Source organism: Natator depressus, chromosome 9 (genome assembly GCF_965152275.1).
Source record: "Natator depressus isolate rNatDep1 chromosome 9, rNatDep2.hap1, whole genome shotgun sequence".
NCBI classification, from domain to species: Eukaryota; Metazoa; Chordata; order Testudines; family Cheloniidae; genus Natator; species Natator depressus.
Window position 1 is genome coordinate 84,348,977 of NC_134242.1, and position 18,788 is coordinate 84,367,764.

Sequence of the window (18,788 nt, forward strand, 5' to 3'; positions counted from 1 at the left end):
AGAATATAGGACTGGGAGGGCTCTCAAGAGGCCATCTAGTCCATTTCAACCACACCCCCATGCTGAGGCAGGACCAAGTATATTTAGACCATCCCTGACAGTCATATGTCTAACTGGTTTTTTAAAACCCTCTAGTGACAAGGACTCCACAGTCTTCCTTGATAACCTATTCCAGTACTTACCTATCCTTATAGTTAGAACATTTCTTATTATCTAACCTAAATCTCCCTTGCTGCAGATTAAGCCCATTCCATCATGTCCTACCTTCAGTGGACGTGGAGAATAATTGTTCACCATCCTCTTTACAACAGCTTTTGACATATTTGAAGACTGTTAATCAGGTCCCCTCTGAGGCTTGTCTCAGGACTAAACATACCAAGCTTTTTTAAACCTTTCCTCAGAGGTCAGGTTTTCTTAACATCTTATCACTTTTGTTGCTCTCTCTCCAGTTTGCCCACATCTCTCTCAAAGTCTGGCACCAAGAACTGGACACGGTATTCCAGCTAAGGCTTCACGTTTACCTCCATTAACTTTTTTTGCACTTGTATTATGCTTATAAGAAGCTCATGGGACTTTTTTTTTTTTTTGGGGGGGGGGGGGGAGCGGTACACTGCATTTATTGAAGATACAATAATTAGCATATGCATTTAATTACATTACATATACACATACTGTTCTGCTAGTTTGTTATAGTTATTGGTTTAGACTTTGGATTAACCTAGTGGCCAGCTAGGTTGATTACTGGTAGGGAGGAGCCAGGTTTTGTAGGTTGCAACATGATGCTTTGGGGAAGTCTTGGTAGGACAAACCCAAAGTTTTATGGCAAGGCACTTTGTTTATATAATTTTTTTTTAAATTGGGACCAATGAGTTTTGCATTGTTATGCTGTAAAATTGTTTGAGTGCTTGGGTTTATTATTAATTTTTAGGGAGTTATTTTATGCTGGTTTTGATTGTTTTGTTTTTATTGATAGATGCTTGTTTTATTTTTAGAGTTGTTAATTTGCCTTTTTTTAAATGCTTTAATAGGGGCATGTTAGAGCTTTTTGGCACTTTTGCGTTTGTTTGGGGGGGTTGTATATTTTTTATTTATATAAAAACAAATATTTTACACAACATTTTGAACAGGAAAATTAAATTGCAATGCAAAAGAAAAAACAAACAATTATGGCTTTTTTTAATACTTATTTTAAGATGCTAAACCTACAACAATAATCCTCAAAAGTCTAGTACGGCTTTAAAAATCAATCCAGACACAAATTCTGGCTAATATATTTTTATGCATTAGGCCATTCCTTTTTATTATTTAAAAAAATAGCTAGCAAAAATATAATCAAATCATACACCAGTACATTTAATACATGCTACATTTATTTTAATGTATATTAAATACAAACATAAAATGAAGGACTAGATTACATGCAAGAATTTAGTAGAAACCTCTTCTGCAGCTCTTGCCATGATCATGTCCTTGTTCTTTCTAAGGCACTAGCTACGGTATCTCTGTAGACTGGATGGACTCCACGCAGGAGGAAGTGGCCTTTTGGCAGGAAATGATGTCAGCCTCCAATGAATGGATTGAAGGATCACTGCCGCTGCGCTCACTGGCAGGGAGGAGGAAACTGAAATGAAACTTCTGTTATACAATTAAAAGTGTGAGCATATTCATTAGAATTGGGAAGCTCCCCATGAGCAGGGAATGGAGCCCCTCCCCTACCTGCACAGGTGTCTGGTTAATTAGATAATGATTGCATTGTGCTTTAAAGAAGGCAGGTGCTAAGTGGTGTTAATCTCCCAGTAGAGGATTTAGAAGATGCTAAACTGATGCTATGCTTGATTTTAGCAAAAAGCCAAGAAAACACATTGGTTACTTTTTGTTAATCATTTATATACTCTTAGATTTCATTAGAGTCTCAGTATATTGGTAGGGAAGAAGTGTAAATATATTTTTTTTAATACAGGGTTTATTTTGTTACTGGATTTTGTGCTGTTTTTCTGTGCAGTGAGACAGTTGTAATAAAGCTGCAGCTTGGCGTTATCCATATTCCCTTTCAAGTGGTACGCTTCATACTGGATGCAGCACTGAAAGCATCATCTCAAAATGGGACCTTGCCATCTGTCACTGATAATGTGGCTATGACTCAGGGGAAAAAAAAAAAAACACTTTAGATTGCTTTGAGATCCAAGGTGAACCTGCAGAAAGAGGACTGTTTGGAGCAGACAATGTAGCAACATGACTAAGATATCCAAGAAGAATTCAACAAATTTAATTCCATACTACTTTTATTTGGAAGTGAGGAATGATGATCTTGCAGCTAATGTACCAGCCCAGGACTCAGTAGATAAAGGTTCTATTCCCAACCTTGCCACAAACTTCCTCTGTGACCTTGGGCAAGTCACTTACTTAAAGGAAAACTGCAGTGGAATATAAATTAGGTTGCACTCAGCCAAATACAAAATATGATTAAATCACTGCTGGGCCAAATCAGTTCTTTCAAATGCCTTGTGTATATAAAACATTAAGTATGAAATTATGATATGTAGCAAGCAGCCTTTGTGTCAGCCTGATGAGGTGTATCGAGAGGTCAAAACTGCAGCCACAAAACAAGGAAAGGAGAGAGATTTTTGGAACTGATGGGAAAGGTAAGTATTCCATGACCTTACTTTGGTTCAGTATGTACAAACAAGTTACATAGTAAAAAGAGCTGGTGAAATATCCCACTGCTCCCTGTACCTCTGGCTACCACTTTGATCTTCCTTTCTCTCAACTGATGTCAATAAGTTGTGATCTATGTTGGAGTTATCATTAAATAGTAGCTTTCGGGGATTTTGCATCTATCAAGTGCATGTCAGTAGAGATTTTGCAACCATTTTAAATGCAGCTTTGTAATTTCCTCTTTAAATGTACATGTTCTAATTAAATAGAATGATTTCCCTCAGATACCAAATGATCTCCTTATACCTATCATTAGCATGGTCTGAGTAGCCATCTATACATATACACCCTGTAAATTAGAGGCAATGCCGCACTAAAAAGAATCCTACTTGCCTAGTCCAGAGTGGTTACTCTTGGCGAAATTTCTTCTCTAGATATCTGACCTTTAAAAGCAATTTGCAAGGCTGAGTAGAGCTTGTTGAGAAATGTGGGGGGAATCATGAAAACATTTGAAGTTTGTTTTCCTTTTTGAAGCATTCAAAATGGATCCTTTTTTTGGTTTTTGTGGCTCTTAATTTTCTTTTTTAAATTTGTTTACCAAAACACCCGTCTTAGATTACCACAGACTTTCAGCTTAACAAAAAAAAAAAATCGGAGTAAGTGATAGACACTTTTTCACAAACCCTGAAAAAAGTTGATGTTGGTAGCTTTTTCATTAAAAAATTCATTTTAGTAAAACAATCATTTTTTGACCAATGTTAGAAAAATGTTGGCCAACTGTAGTGTTGAAGCACTAAGAAATAGCCCATAGGTAAACAAGATCAAATGAAGAGATACACATTGTCTGAGTCCCAATCTGGTTCACTTCGCTCACACAAGTTATCCCATTGACTGTCTCTGAAGTGTGAGCAAAAGGAGCTAGATTGGCCCCACAGTGGGATTTGCTCAATTTAAAATCTTAAGGCTACTCACAGTAGTAAAGTTGGTTTCAATGAAGTTTTCAGACTGGATTCAGATACTTTTACACTGAGTAATGCTTTACTCCATGGATAGTGCCATCAAAGTTGAGATTGATTACTCCTTGGCTAAGGTGCTACTAAACCTGAGTACGGGTATGAAAATCTGGCCTATAACATACTGATTTTCTGCTTACATAGGAGCAGATTCTGATGCTCTTACTATTTGAATAGTACCTTACTCTGAGTCCCACAGTCAGTGGGACTACTATCTGTGGAGTGAAGTGCTATTTATTGTGAATAATGGGTATCAACATTTTGGGCCATAATGCAAATGCATATCTATTTTTTCCTTTCAGTGATTTACAGTGTCTGTACATTTGTGGTGAATGTGCCAAAACTGCTGTTTACACACACAAAAAGTAATTTGAAAAGTTCAAGTAAGTATTTATTTCATATTAGCATTAGCGCCACACCTAAGATTCAGTTATTTCCTAATATGGTGCCAACAAAGTTAAATAATCATTGTTACAGGGCCAAGTTCATCCCTGGTGTCAAAGTTTGGCCCAAGGTATTGTGATCTGGATATTTTTGTTTTAAGGTTGCATTGGTTTTTGGTGGGTTTTTTTGGTAAATTAAGCCCTGATTAATTTCAGAAGCTTTTAGTATTTATTGGCGCATCAGAGTAAAAGATTACACCGCCAAGCATAATATAGTGGTAGCATAGTCACGTGTTATGTAGGAGGTCATATCTGCTTCACTTAACAGAAAAAGCACTTTATCTGCAAAAATGCAAGGCACTTTGTCACATGTCAGTGTCATACATAGGAGTGGAGGAACCTGTAGCAAATAAAAGGTTAATGGCCTTTGGTATGTGTCTTACATTGACATTTGTAGTCTGTGAATGCTACCTGCAAGAGGTAAAGTATCTAAATATTATAGGCTGCTATAGCACAGGTCCATGTTAACATGTGCTGCAGATTAATTTGGAAATAGTATACCAAAAGGAGTCTATTGTATTTATTATTTTTTGTATGATGGACTAAACAAACTCCCTTCACGAGACAGGGCTTTTCCTATACATAGTAAATATATTTAGGTCCATAACTCCCCTGGATGTAAACATGCAACTTTGCTGAAGTCAGGTATGTCTTGGAGGGGAGGGACAGCTCAGTGGTTTGAGCATTGGCCTGCTAAACACAGGGTTGTGAGTTCAATCCTTGAGGGGACCATTTAGGGATCTGGGGAAAAAATTGCGGATTGGTCCTGCTTTGAGCAGGGGGTTGGACTAGATAACCTCCTGAGGTCCCTTCCAACCCTGATAGTCTATGATTCTATGTCTTTGTATGCAGCTGAAACCAAAATTATTGTCCTTAGGGCTAGATCCTGCAACCACCAATTACTGGTGGGACACAAGTAATCCTATTGTCCGGAGTAGGCCTACCCGGGTTACAGGATCTGGCCTTTTTTTAAATGGAAAAAAGTTAATAATGTGAGTAGAGCTGGGCAAATTCTGCAGGGAAAAGCTTCCCATGCAGCTTTTGCACTCATGAGTGCATGTGCTTTCCTTGTGCTCATGCCCCTTTCATATCTGCTTTTTGCAGATATCTTGCGAGTGAATTTACAAGCAGGAGTGTTTTGCTCAAATAGCAGATTTCTAATTCACCAGTAGCAGGACGTGTATAAGAAGTCAGCTTATAAGAAGCTTTGCTCCTCCAGTCAGGAAACAGAAGCATACTATGTGACCTGTGTCTAATCAGACCTGCTCAGATTGTTAACCAACTACTTGGAACAAATAGCTCATGAACAATCTTTGGACAAATTATTCACCAAATTAATGTTGGTAATCTTGAAGAGTATCCAGGGTTCACTGTCTGTACTTGGAAAAGTCAACGTTGGTGAAGTAAAGTATCTATTACGAGGTGTTTGTCCAGCTCTACTCTTGACCAAGACACAGAGAAAAGCAAAACTGATCTTATTGTGAAACTTATAAGCTGCAGAGAGAAATAATAGTAGACTCCCCTTGCTGCTGGCTCCTGTGTCCCTCCCAGGATCCCAATGCCCCTTTCACTGGGTGCTGCCTCCTGACGGTACCCCACAGTTCTGGGTCTCCCCCTCCCAGGGGAACCCCCCACCCACTATCCCTACCTTGCATCAGTCATAGGCTCCTGCCAGTCACCAGCTAGCCCCTGTACCCTGGGGCATACTGCAGCATGAGCCACTCATCACAGGCAAGGTTGAGTTTGGACCCACTGCTTCTGCCTACCTATGGCTGCCCCGCAACCCCCATACCTAATAGGCCTTCCCAGGCCTACAGCCTGGGGCTTTCCTAGGCCAGAGCTCTCTAGCTCCTTTGGCCTTTCCCCAGCCCTGCTCCCAACTAGGTCCTCTATTCCAGTCTCTACAGCCAGGTCCCTCCCTCTCAGAGCTAGAGAGAGAGCGTTCTTCTGCTCCTGGCTTTTATAAGGCCTGCTGGGTCTGTTTGGGGCGTGGCCCCCAGCTGCGGCTGCTCTGCCAATCAGCCCAGCTCTGCCAATCAGCCCAGCTCTTCCCCTGCCCCAGCCCTCTCCCAGGGCTATCTTAAACCCCTCTGGGCCCGAGCGGGTGTCCACCCAACAACATAAATCTATGTAATAAGATGTGCTTAAAGAAGAAATACTGTATTTTGTGAGCTGGTTAAATAAACCAAAAGGAATTTGTAAAACTGACCTGTGTGTAAGAAACAAAATCAATAAACCACACTTCAGTTTCTGATAAGTGTATATTCAGTGTAGTTGTTCTTAGAGCTTGGCTACACTTGCGAGTTACAGCGCAATAAAGGAGCCCCGGGTGCACTAGCTCACTCCCAGTCCACACTGGCAAGGTACGTAGAGCACTCTGACTCCGCGACTACAGCGCTGCTGGTACTCCACCTTGGTGAGTGGAATAACGTTCGCTGTGACCCAGCTGGAGCGCCGCGGCGCCAGTGTGAATGAGGTGGTGCTTTACTGCGCTCTGATCAGCCTCCGGAAACATCCCATAATCCCCTCAAGTCAAGTGGCCACTCTTGTCATTGTTGTGAAATCGGCTACAGGAATGCGGAAATGCCCTTTGAAAGCTCAGTTTTGGAGAAGCCGGCTGCTTATCAGCTCCAAGAAAAAGCAAACATTTACTGTTCGCTTTGAGTGAATGGGGGGAGAAAGGGGGTCTGAACTTACAAGACAGCATGCTGACACACACTCAGCACCCCAAAAACCCACTCTCTCCCCCCCACATACACACAACACACTCTCTGTCACACTCCACCCCCCATTTGAAAAGCACATTGCAGTCACTTGCATGCTGGGATAGCTGCCCATAATGCACCCCTCCCAACGCCGCTGCAAGTGCCGCAAATGTGGCCACGCTAGTGTGCTGTCAGCTGTCAGTGTGGCCAAACTGCAGTGCTTTCCCTACTGCGCGCTCCGAAGGTGGGTTTAACGCACAGCGCTCTACATCTGCAAGTGTAGCCACGCCCTGAGTTACAAATTTCTCCCCCATTTATTTACATTTTGGTATCTTAGTCATGTTTGGTTTTCCTGCCAATGTTCAGATACAGGCTTCTGACAGTGAGCCTGATTCTGGATCTTATGGCAAGTGGCTCCACTGACGTTTATACCAGCATAAAAGTAGTGTGAGATCAGGCCCAACACGTGAACGATTCCTGTTTCAAAAGTACCAAGAAGGCAAAATCCTACTGAATGATGGAACCATTTCTGAAATGGAGATTGCATCTAGATGTGGTCTGGGCTCCTGCATGATGTGCTCTTATATGTCTAGAAAGCATCAGGCCTCAGGGCCCTTGCGTGATGAAATTCATCCTAGGGTACTTAAGGAATTAACTGAAGCAATCTTGGCACCATTAGCAATTATCTTTGAGAACTCTTGGGGGTGCCAGAGGACTGGAGAAGGGCAAACAAAGTACTTACCTTTAAAAAGGGGAACAAACTGAACCCAGGAAATCATAGACCAGTAAGCCTAACTTCAATACCAGGAAAAGATACTAGAGCAAATTATTGAACAACCAATTCCTAAGCACCTAGAGGATAATAAGGTTATAAGGACTAGCCAGCATGCCTTGATCAAAACCAAACCATGCTAAACCAACCTAATTTCCCTTTTTGACAAGGCTACTCGCTTAGTGGATGGGGAAAAGGAGTAGATGTAATAATCTTGATTTTTAGTAAGGTTTTGATACAGTCCCACATGCCATTCCCATAAGCAAACAAGGGAAATGTGGTCTAGATTAAATTACTATAAAGTAGATGCACAATTTATTGAAAGATCGTACTCAAAGACCAGTTCTCAATCGTTCGCTCTCAAACTGGGAGGGTGTATATAGTGGGATCCTCAGGGGTCAGTCCTGGGTCTGCTATTTGTTCAATATGTTCATTAATGACTTGAATAAGAGAGAGACGAGTATGCTTATAAAACTTGCAAATGACACCAAGCTGGGAGGGGTTGCAAGCACTGTGGAGAACAGGATTAGAACTCAAAACGACCTTAACAAATTGGAGAACTGGTCTGAAATCAACAAGATGAAATTCAATACAGACAAATTCCAAGAACTATGCTTAGGAAGGAAAAAGCATACGCACAATTAGAAAATGGGGAATAACTGACTAGGCAAAGAGGGATCGGGGGGGTTAGAGTGGATCACAGATTGAATAGGAGTCAACAATGTGATACAGCTGCAAAAAAGGCTAATCTCATTGTGGGGTGTATTAACAGGAGTGTTGCATGTAAGACATGGGATGTAATTGTCCCACTCTCCTCAGTACGGGGTGAGGCCTCAGCTGGCGTATTGTGTCTAATTCTGCATGCTACACTTTAGGAAAGATGTGGACAAAGAATGCAAAAAAGAGCAACAAAAATAATAAAAGGCTAGAAAACCTGATAGATGAGGAAAGGTTGAAAAAACTGGGTATGTTTAATCTTGGGAAAAGACGACTGCGGAGGAACCTGATAACAGTCATCAAATGTGCCAAAGGCTGTTATAAAGGGGATGGGGATCAACTGGTCTCCATGTCCACTGCAGATAGGACAAGAAATTATGGGGTTAATCTGCAGTCAGGGAAATTTAGGGTAGACATTAGGAAAAACTTTTTAACATTAGGGGTAGTTAAGCTGTGAAAGAGGCTCCTAAGGGAGGTTGTGGAATCCCCAACCCTGGAAGTTTTTTAGAACAGGTTGGACATACACCTGTCACGGATGGTTTAGGGTCACTTGGTTCTGCTACAGTGCAGGAGCTTGGACTTGATGACTGTGCAAGGTCCCTTCGCATCCTCCATGTCTATGATTCCATATTGTGCACGCTCCCATAAACAATTCAGCCAGATTCTTATTCCCCTCCTCACCTCACTCCACGAACAGTCCCCCTGAAGCCAGGGGACTGCTGGGGCATATGTGGTTAACCAATATTTAGGTATACGTAGCTGGCCCTTGGTAAATAGTAACAATTAATAATTGACCTGGGGAGAAGAGATGCCAGAGAGAGCTGCATACAGCTGACCTGTCAGCTTGGCTGCGCAGATCTTCTACAAGGTTTGTCACACTTCTCATTTTCCCTTTCAATCATCCTGATTATTCTCCCACGGCCAGCCCCATAGTGGTATTGTAGCTCATGGATTTATCACAGCATTGCTAAAGCCAAGCCTGCTCCTCCACCCTTCCCCAGCACAAATGAATATTTACTGCTAGTCAGAGCCTCGGGATGAACACTAAACTAACCAGGGGGCTAGGCAGAACTGTATTCCTAGGGAGGAAAAATCACCTATGCAGGGTGGATATATGATCTCATTATGCTGCTGAGGGGCACAGGCCGGGCCTGGCAGAGCTCCTGAGGTGGCTGGTACAAGAGACTTGTTTAATATCCCTGGGTCACAGCCTTTTTTGGCTTCTATTTAATGTTCATGCAGGTGAATGTCCCCCTGGATTCAATTGGTAAAATCTAACCAGGGTCTGGGTGGCAGGTGCCCAGCGAAGGTGAACATTTGGAATGAGACAAGCAGTGATTCTGCTGGGCACCCTCCCCTCCCACTGGCACCTCACGGAACCATGGGCTGAGGGCCTGAATCAGTCCACTGAGGCCAATGGGAGCTTTGCCATGGACTTTAGTGAGCAGTGGATCAGATGCTGAGCTTGGTTTAGCACTGTGTTGCATGTGCATCGGGAAGTTAGGAGACTGAACAATAAGCCAAGCAATAAGGGCCCTATCCGGGGAGGTGATGAGTTTCTTCCCCTCCTAGTAAAGTCAGGATCAGGCCCTAAGGGGGGGGGATTCAACATTTATTATTTGGTGCCCCTTCACGCTACCACAATACAATCAGGTTAATCAAAAATGTAACAAGGAGCCAGTGAAGGCTCATTTCTTTGCCGGCTTACTTAGCACATCTGCAATCTGTGGCACAGCCATTGAGCTAGGAAATGGGTTTAAATAAGCAGGCAAATATTTTCTTCTTATTAAAATGGAAAATTGCGCAGCTGGATCTGCCACGCCTTTATGGCAATGAAATCCCTCTCATGGTTCAGAATTACGCATGCCCGCTGCGTTTTAATGGCCTGTCCAAAGGCAAAAGGTGGGAGACCAAAGTACAGAGCTCTGCTGGCTATCCTCAGGGCATTTTTTTTCAGGCCTTCTGTTGTAATTCATTATTTACAACACCGTTTGTAAAATGGAAAAATATTAATAATACAGCCACAAAACCCCCAATACTGTGTCTAACCAAGTAGTTGAGCTTCTGATAAAAGTGTAGCTGATGGACTAGTCATGTGTTGTGTTTAGTCTCAGACCAGGATTTCAAAACGCATGCCAGCTTCATTATCCCTTAGCCCATAGTAGGGCCCATTCACAGCTCATCGCAATACTGCCGTGGACTTCAGTCGAACAAAAGCAGACTCTGTATGCGCAGCATCCCTAAACCGACCTTGCAGGCTGCCAGCAAGTCAAAGTCGTGTTTCAGCTGTAAACAAGTGATCGATGGCAAGTCTCAAGGGGGGAAACCACAGAACCATTGTCTAACAATGGCAGTAGCTAAAGGCAGGCTGCATTGAGAAAAATTGCTACACCCTCCCGTCCCTTCATTATTAATTCTTCCTGATGTATGGGGCATGAAGAGATCCTGTGCTCTCACTGGAAAGACCTGTAGGGCTACAAGGGCATAAAGTTCCTGCTGGAGGATCTGCTCTTGGCTTTAATCTGAGTTTTGGCTGCTCAGCTGGAATGCTCGAATGGGAAAACTGCCATGTAGCCCAATCAGCCTGTGCCCTTTTGAAGTGTAGCATACTCTGAAATAAGGCCCCTGAGCACACCCCTACAATACACTGAGCAATGGTTGTTAATTCATTTTCAGGGACACCAGTGTTTTGCTAGGGAGCCTGGGGCTCTTTCTGAGAAAACATACCATGAGTCCTTCCTTTATTTGACGAATGGGGCTAGACTACAACGAAGGCAGCACTCGGTATGTCAGGGCGCCATACGATAAGTTATAGTACTAAAAAAGAGACAGGGCCAAACTGACACCTTGTGTAGTGCTACCGCTGTCAATCGCGTTATACCTGTCCTGGGATGGTGTGAGCCCGTCAGGCTCCAGGGCTGTCACTCTGGCACCTTCAACCATTGTAAAATGCTCTTTAAAAAAAACAGTAAGTTTAGTGGAGTCTGTGGGTTCAATTCTCAGTTGCTTTAGGGCGCCATTGTACCTTTGTCTTCAGACTTGTCAGTAAAGGCCCTGCAAACTGGTGGTGTCCTCGAAATAATAATCCTCTTAACGTCTTCCTGCTGCTTCTGGCTTTCACAATAGCATGCAACAGTTAGCACTTCTCGTATATGACCGTTTGCAGTACTGTAATCGGTCTTGGATTCACAGCTGCCAGGACATGTCTAATTTAACAGGGGATTTACTTGAGTAACTAGCTAATAAATCGTCAATTGCATATAGTTAATTTTAATCAAATCCATCATGTTGATCTATTTGTCTATAATGCACCACCAGACGGTCAGTCATTATCTACATAGGGCCCGATTCTGCTGTGATTTGCACCAATGTACACCAGGATGAAATCCCATAGAGTTTAGTGTAAGTGAAAGGAGCATCAGCGTCCAAATTCAGAGCCGGTGGAAGGTGCAGCTTGAGCAGCCTGACTGCTTAGTGGGTGTAATCTGAGTGGGTATAACTGACTATCCAAGGCAGTGGAGAATAGAGGATAGACTCACCACAGCTTTTCCCTGTAGGCCCGACTCTGAACTCTCAGCAGTGTGAATCAGCTGTAACTCCACGGATGGCAATGGAGTTACACTGGTGTAAAAGAGATCAAAATCAGGTCCTGTGTTTCCCGGTTGTGGAATCTGGTTATTCTATTCCTTAGACCATTGAAAGCAACATTGAATTATAAAGTTGGACTTTTCCAGGCGGCGTTGGGAGCAGAGGAGCAGGGTGCCGTGTTGTGAGGCTCATGCACAAACAGCGCAGCAGAAATGTATGCTTGATTGATTTTATTTTTTAGTATCCTTGGAAACTGAAAGGGCATTAAAATTGCATGGCGTGTACGGTGCTGAGCAGGGTTTTATGTATTCCTGTTGTAGTTCTGCCATCAGACTGGAGATGGCTTAAATCTCCAGCTGCCAATTAGTGGGTGTAAAAAGCACTGCCTGTTTATGAGGGCCATAAATCATGGCTAAATGGTACAATATTTGGAGCAAAGGGCCCTAGTAAATATCAGTGCTGGGGCTCTGGCTTTTAGCCATTGCTGCCCATGGTTCAGTAGCGCCTCCGCTTGCGGTGATAGGGTTTTACCGCACTGCCGCAATGCACCGTGCTGTAACGGAGTCAAAGAAAGTGGTTTCCTTCTAAAAGGAAACTCTCATTTCAAACAATCACAGTGCTAACAACAGTGCTCACGGTGGCACTGCCCTTTCAGTGAGAGACGGGTTCTCATTACTCCAGAGGCACATAGTGATGGTGGCCAAGCAAGCCACAACACCATAGGTACCACGAGGAAATCATGGCCCCACTGGAGCAAAACTCTCCTTTCGAGGGAGCCAGGATTTCACTCCCAGCTTTTTGACCGGGATGATTAAATTTGTGCGCCTCCCCCAGAATGAAGCATGGCGCCTTCCCATCTCTGCTGTCAAAGGACCCAACCCACATACCTTTACTCACCTAAGTGATCCCACTGGAGTAAGCACTAATCTCAGGAGCAGACTCCATGAACGCTCCTTGAGGGCTAACCCTGGGAAGATGCCCTCTCTCCGCCCCAGTATTCACTGGGGTCCAGACACCACCCTCACGTGTTACTAGTGTAATTAACAAATTTAAAAGCAAACCGATGTAAAATAGTGCTCAGAAATGAGCTCCCTCACCCTTGCAGCTCTTTGCTGTGCCCCTCGTTTTCATAGACAGCCTAGCACAGGTCTGCCTAGAGTGTCTGATGTCAGTGTGGCATCTCCCCGCATTCTTGTGTTTATGCTCAAATTTCTGCAAAAAAAAATATAAAACCTGTTTTTCCAGTGCTCTTTTTAAAAAGTGTGTCGTCAATCAAGTTTTGTCAATTTAGCAGCTGCAATTAATTATAACTCTGCCTTTTTATTAATCAACCTTTTAAATTAATTTTCAAATACCACTTCCAAATACTGTAAATGTTATTAAACAAAAGCATTAAACTCAGACATTAATAGTGTCTCAGCAGCATCATAAACTGATAGCAGATCTTGGGTTCTCAAGCTGGGAACTGTGACTCCCAGGGCATCACAAACAGGTTTTGGGGGGCAGGGAGAGGGGGGTCATGCCACCCTCCTATTCTCGCTGGCTAGATGTTGTATTATGTGGCGGGGGGGGGGTCACAAAATGGAAAAGCTTCAGAAACACAGTAGCTGTTCACAAGGTTCTGAGCCTGCAAAGCTCTACACACGTTTGTTTCTGCTCCCCGGAGTAGGCCCTTTGAAGACAATGGAACTGCTCATGTGACCGAGGTATGCATGTGTGAAAGCGACCGCAGGATCAGCTATCCCTTGCTCTGCCTCACCTAGAGAAACCAGCTTCATTTCAGAAAACGGGGGTTTCCCCTTAGCACTGGCCACAGGAAGAGTAGCACAGGCACCAATTCTGACCATTGCCTGAGCTAACTTGCAGCTCAGCAGCCGCTGGGGAAGACACAGCACGTTATCTACAGAACGGTGGGGACACGCTTGCTGGACTCATTAGTGTACGTACGGTGTTCCTAAATCGGAGAGAATTCTCCTTTGCCATAGGGCTGCGAGGGCTGAGGAGAACTGCTACAGCACGGCTGCTTGCTACCCTCACAGCGAGCCATCTGAGAGACAAGGTGGGTGAGGTCCTATCTATTGGACCATCTTCTGTCGGTGAGAGAGACAGGCTTTTGAGCTTACACAGAGCTCTTCCTCTTCTTGAGACCTGAAGAAGAGCTCTGTGCGGCTTGAAAGCACATCTCTCTCATCAAAGGACATTGGTCCAATAAATGCTATGACCTCACCCACCTTGTCTCTCTAAAAACCTGGGCCCCGCATAGTAGCAGCAAGAGGCGTTCCGAATGGGCCTGTTTACAGTTTCAGCGCAAATACCTTCCCTCTAAACGTGTCCCCATAGCACTTACCGTGTGCCATCTCCGCAGGATAAGCTGGACTCTCCAGAGCACCTCTGCCAGCTGTTTGGCTCTCTGGAACACTGGGAGTTGAGCGGCGGCATGCCGCGCTGGCACATGGCTGGACACTCGCAGGATGAGTGTGCTTAATGATGTGACAACAGCCAAGCGGAGGCTTCCACTGCTGGGAGGTTGGGGGATTTAGTTGGTTGCAATGAGAAATGTTCATTTGGGGTGCCGGGGGGCGAGGGAGGGATTTTCATTTACAGGTGAGTAGTGGGCCCCCTTGTTATGCCCCATTTTGGTTCTTTCTTCTGAGCAGGAAACGTTCACTCCTTATTTACTTGTAAGATGTCTTCTTCAGCCGTGGTGCCCCAGACCTGCTCCTGCTCCCATGAAGGCCAAGGAGAGCAGGATTGGGACCTGAGTGGACAGGCAGATCTGGGATGGTCCCTGTGCCAAAAGGAGCCCTCATTCCCTGTCCCCCGAGAGCAGTTTGAGACAAGCACTGCACCCCAGCTGCTCCAAGCTGCTCCTGAAATGGCCGAGCTGCGTGACCCTTGTTCGCAGCAAGAATACTGCAAGAGAGCAAGTGTGCATCTTCCTCCGTTGCCTGTTTCATTTGGCTCAGCCCCTGCCCCTCTGCTGCACTGACCCATGCCCAGAGGCAACTGGGCTGGGTTTTCAGACAGGCTCGTTGTCTGTAGACTATCTAAAGACAACATTACAAGAAGCGTAGCCTGAAGATGTCTGCAGGCGCCAGATGCAGTGTGGGACGTAGAGAAGCCTGACCCTTCGTGACATCCTCTCTCAGGGCTACATTGAATAGCAATGCATAGCACTGCACCATCGTGGCCAGGTCTTTGCCCCAGAGCAATAGCAGGGCCAGCAACAAAGGAGCCATCTGCCAAGGAGCTCTGTGCAGCTACGTACCAACTGATCAAACGCTCCCACCCACTACACTGAAATGAGCGGCAGAGTTGGCTGAATTTTGAAATGGGAGGGAGACCGGCCCCGGGGGGGCAGGCTGGTCAATCAGCAGCGTGGGGGGCTTCCAGGCTGTTGGAGTGCATGGTCCAGGAGCTCCAGTTCATGCCTTGCAAAGCTGCCCAGTGAGCAGAGGGAAGAGCAGAAGCAACTCCCAGTGTTTGGTGTTTACCCCGTTGCATGGTCAAGGAGCAGAAAGGATGTACACACACACACCCCCTTCAATGACTGGCTAGTTACTCACAATTCACTTCTGCTATTTTCAGTCTTTGGGTGATTCAGCTCATTAGTGTTGGGCGAGGCAGAGGAAAACTCACTCAGCTCTCAGGGCAGGAGTGATTCCCAGTGTCCTACCTGCCAGCCATAGAGCGCAGGGGCTGTGTGTGTGTTGTGGGGGAACACCGAAAACTCTGTCAGGTTCATGTCACAGCGTTTCCTCTGCATGTGCCCCTCAGGGAGGGAGTTTGGGGCCCAGCGAGGAGCCTGAGCGGGCAGCCTCCAAACCCAATGCATGCCAATCTTCGGCAGGAAAAAGGAATGATTCAGCCACGGCAGGGCTGCAGAGATGGCAGCTCATGCACAACTCCCTCAGCCCCGCTCCCGTGAAAAGACCCCTCCCCAAAGTCGGCACAGTGTTAGTGCTGCCTGGCACGGTGTTAACTCCCGTGGGGATATCCATTGGGATCAGAGTAGAGCAGGCCCTGCCCCTGGAGCAGAGGGGCATGTGCAGGATCTGGGGGAAGGAGACTATGCCATGGAACTACTGCTCCCCTCCCCTCTGTACCCCACACTCCGTTCCAAGGCACTAGGCGTGCAGGGCAGCTGGTAGACCCCGCGCAGGAAGGCAGACCTACCATCCGCACAGGTGTTAGCAATTTACAGACCGATGCAGAGTAATTCCTGCAAACTCCTGCCAGCAGGGACATCTTGCCCAGAAGATAGACAGCTTAGCCCCTGCCACAATGGGGAAGAATAGACGACAGCACGTCTTGCTGTAGGAGATACGGCAAGTCCTGCTACCGCACTCTGGCTTTGTTTCCTTGTCTGCAACATGGGGATAATAAAACAATCTATGCGTGAACAATGCAGTGTAAGAGTTAAGGATTAGGGCGGAAAGTTTCAGTGGTGCCTATGGGCTTTGGATGCACGACGTTATGTGTTTAAACTGGCTTTGAAACTAGCTCTCAGTGCTTCATTTCACTGAAGTGCAGCTGCCTCTGGAGTGGCACAGAGATTCAGTGCACAGCAACACTAGCCCAGCCCAGATTGGAAATGGGGCTAGAATTGTATTTTAAAAGCCCTCCGCCTGCAAAATACACTTAAAGCCTCAGCCATCAGTATGACAATAACAGCAGTCATGCTGCAGCATAGACAGGAAAAGGGCCTCTCCTCAGGCCCTTGGATTTTCCTGCTTTAAAACAAGTTACTGACTAAGGCATGTCCTCTGTAGTCTAAAGTCACTAAACAAATGTATGCTTTAAGGGCATCCCGGCCTACAATGACTACATGGCAAGCACCATCCACCCGACAGAGAGGCCTTGAACTTAGGCTGCACTACATAATTGTTCAGCTCTGCCAGCACCGGAGTGGTGCCTGCAAGGGGCTAACTGTCAGCCCAATTCCGAGGCTAACAGCAGTTAGTTCGAGCCAAACGCTGGCCTTGTTTCTACCCTTTGATTTCAGTGAGCTGCCAGGGCAAAAGTGAGGGACGGAGCTAGACCCTTGTTTGCCAACGTGCTAAGCTGGCTTCACGAACGTGGCTTAAGGCCATTTTCAAAGCTGGCATGAGGCTTTCCAGGCTCGGGTTAAAGAGATAGCGTGAGGGACATGAAGGGCGATAGCAAGGCAACCTGAATCACACTGGTGGCTAGCTTATTGCCAAAGGGTTCTCCAGGTGTGCTGAAGTGAATGGTGCCTCAGGGCAGCCTCGAAACTTTCTGCCATAGGCTGCCCCATGCACTTCACCAATCTTCCGCTGACCTATCGAACAGAATTTTTTAAAAGAACTCCTTAAGTACTCCTTAAGTCATTACAGCAATGGGAAAGAGTCCTTAAGGGTTTTTTTTAAATCCACAGATCATTGATACGCTACGTGGCATTGTTAAGATCTCTCCTGTCCATTTATGCTCTCTCTGCAGATTACTGACCCGACTGCAAATGTTCACATCCTCTAGATAGCTCCTCGGAGTATGTATGTTGCATTAAATATAGGTTATGTTTCTTTTAGGCACCAGCTTTACCACATTCTAAAATTGCCACAGAACAAAATTTCTCAGAGGCTCTCATTGTCTTCTGCTTTCTCGGTTGCTACTAATTAACGCCTGGGCTGCCTAGTCATGCCGTTTATGGTCATCTATATTCATGTGTCTGAAGGAAATAAAAATAAGGATATTTCCTGTGACCCTACGGGTTCGTCTGGCCCTGATGCTCAGGGAATTCCTCGGGATTCAGTCCCACGGCGTCAAAGAAAGCCACACTGGAGCTCAGTGATCAGACTGTGAGCTCAGCCCTGGCTCACACCCCTGGGTCTTCTGCTGTCACCTGCCACACCCACGATATCAGGCCTGGGAACTCTTTGTTAGCTTCACCCACCTTCACAATTGTGCCTCTTTCTGCAGTGAGCCCACTAGTGGAGCATCCTCCCAGTCCCAGTTCATGATGCCACCTCTTCCTTCTTCATAGCTCTCCTAGGTACATTTCTTCTTGTTTCACGTACAGGAAATAAGTTAATACAGGCACACCCTAGCAACCTTAGAGCTGTGCATTTGCTTGCAGCTGAGTAACCAAGTGGTTTTATTATTGTGACCCTTGCCCTAGCTCATCCCTTCTCGTTTGTTTGCCATGTCCTTCAATTGCTGTGTGCTAGGAATCCTGTAAGGACAGAGGCAAGGTCTTTGTCTTTTAGGACTGCTTTAACCTGGCTAATACACTGTGTAGTGCTCTACAATAATGACTAATAATAACTGTAACATTAGATTCACTAGCTTTCTGTAATGTCCAAATGAAAGACGTGCATGGCCGGGGGGGAGTGTGAAAAACCAGTGATAAACAGCAAGCTCTGTTGTGAGGCTTAATTCACATTTGCAAAATGCTTTGAAATTGTTGGGTAAAATACAATTGATATGTGCCGAGTATTACTGTTAACAATGCTCTGGTTAATTTAAAGCTAACTTTGATTAATGTTTTTAATATCACTCTGTTGCCCTATTTCTGTAGCTACTTGAAGCATCCTTTCCCCCATTCCCAAGATATTACTGAAATGAGAACTTCCTGGGTAAATATTGCAAATTAATAAATTATATTTTAAAGCCCATTAAAAATCGCTTGACATTTTTCACAGGAATAAAAACACTAAAGTAAGTATCCTGGTAAAATTTCAAGTTAGGGAATTCACTTCTGCCAAAATAAATGCCCTTGCAGTGTCACGTGGATATAGTTGTTCTTCCCTTATCATTATTTATTACCCGGTCAGTGTTAGGGTTAGTAGGAATTTTTTGAACACAAGTACTCCTTTTCTTTTTGCGAATACAGACTAACACGGCTGCTACTCTGAAATGTGATCAAAAACAAATC

The 18,788-nt window shown here is 44.9% G+C and overlaps 1 protein-coding gene across 6 annotated transcripts in view; it reads left to right on the top strand.

The window, feature by feature from the left end:
• LOC141993154 (synaptotagmin-like protein 2) overlaps positions 1-3,776 on the top strand; it is a 68,919-nt gene extending 65,143 nt beyond the window's left edge. For 4 of the 6 annotated variants that reach the window (XM_074962504.1, XM_074962503.1, XM_074962501.1 and 1 more), the window contains one exon: positions 1,485-3,773. In XM_074962504.1, the coding sequence (XP_074818605.1) occupies positions 1,485-1,630 (146 nt within the window). In that variant the 3' untranslated portion in view covers positions 1,631-3,773. Of the gene's footprint in view, positions 1-1,484 lie in introns of all 6 variants that reach the window. The other 2 variants (XM_074962507.1, XM_074962505.1) reach the window with 2 other exon arrangements.
• The last annotated feature ends 15,012 nt before the right edge of the window (positions 3,777-18,788 follow it).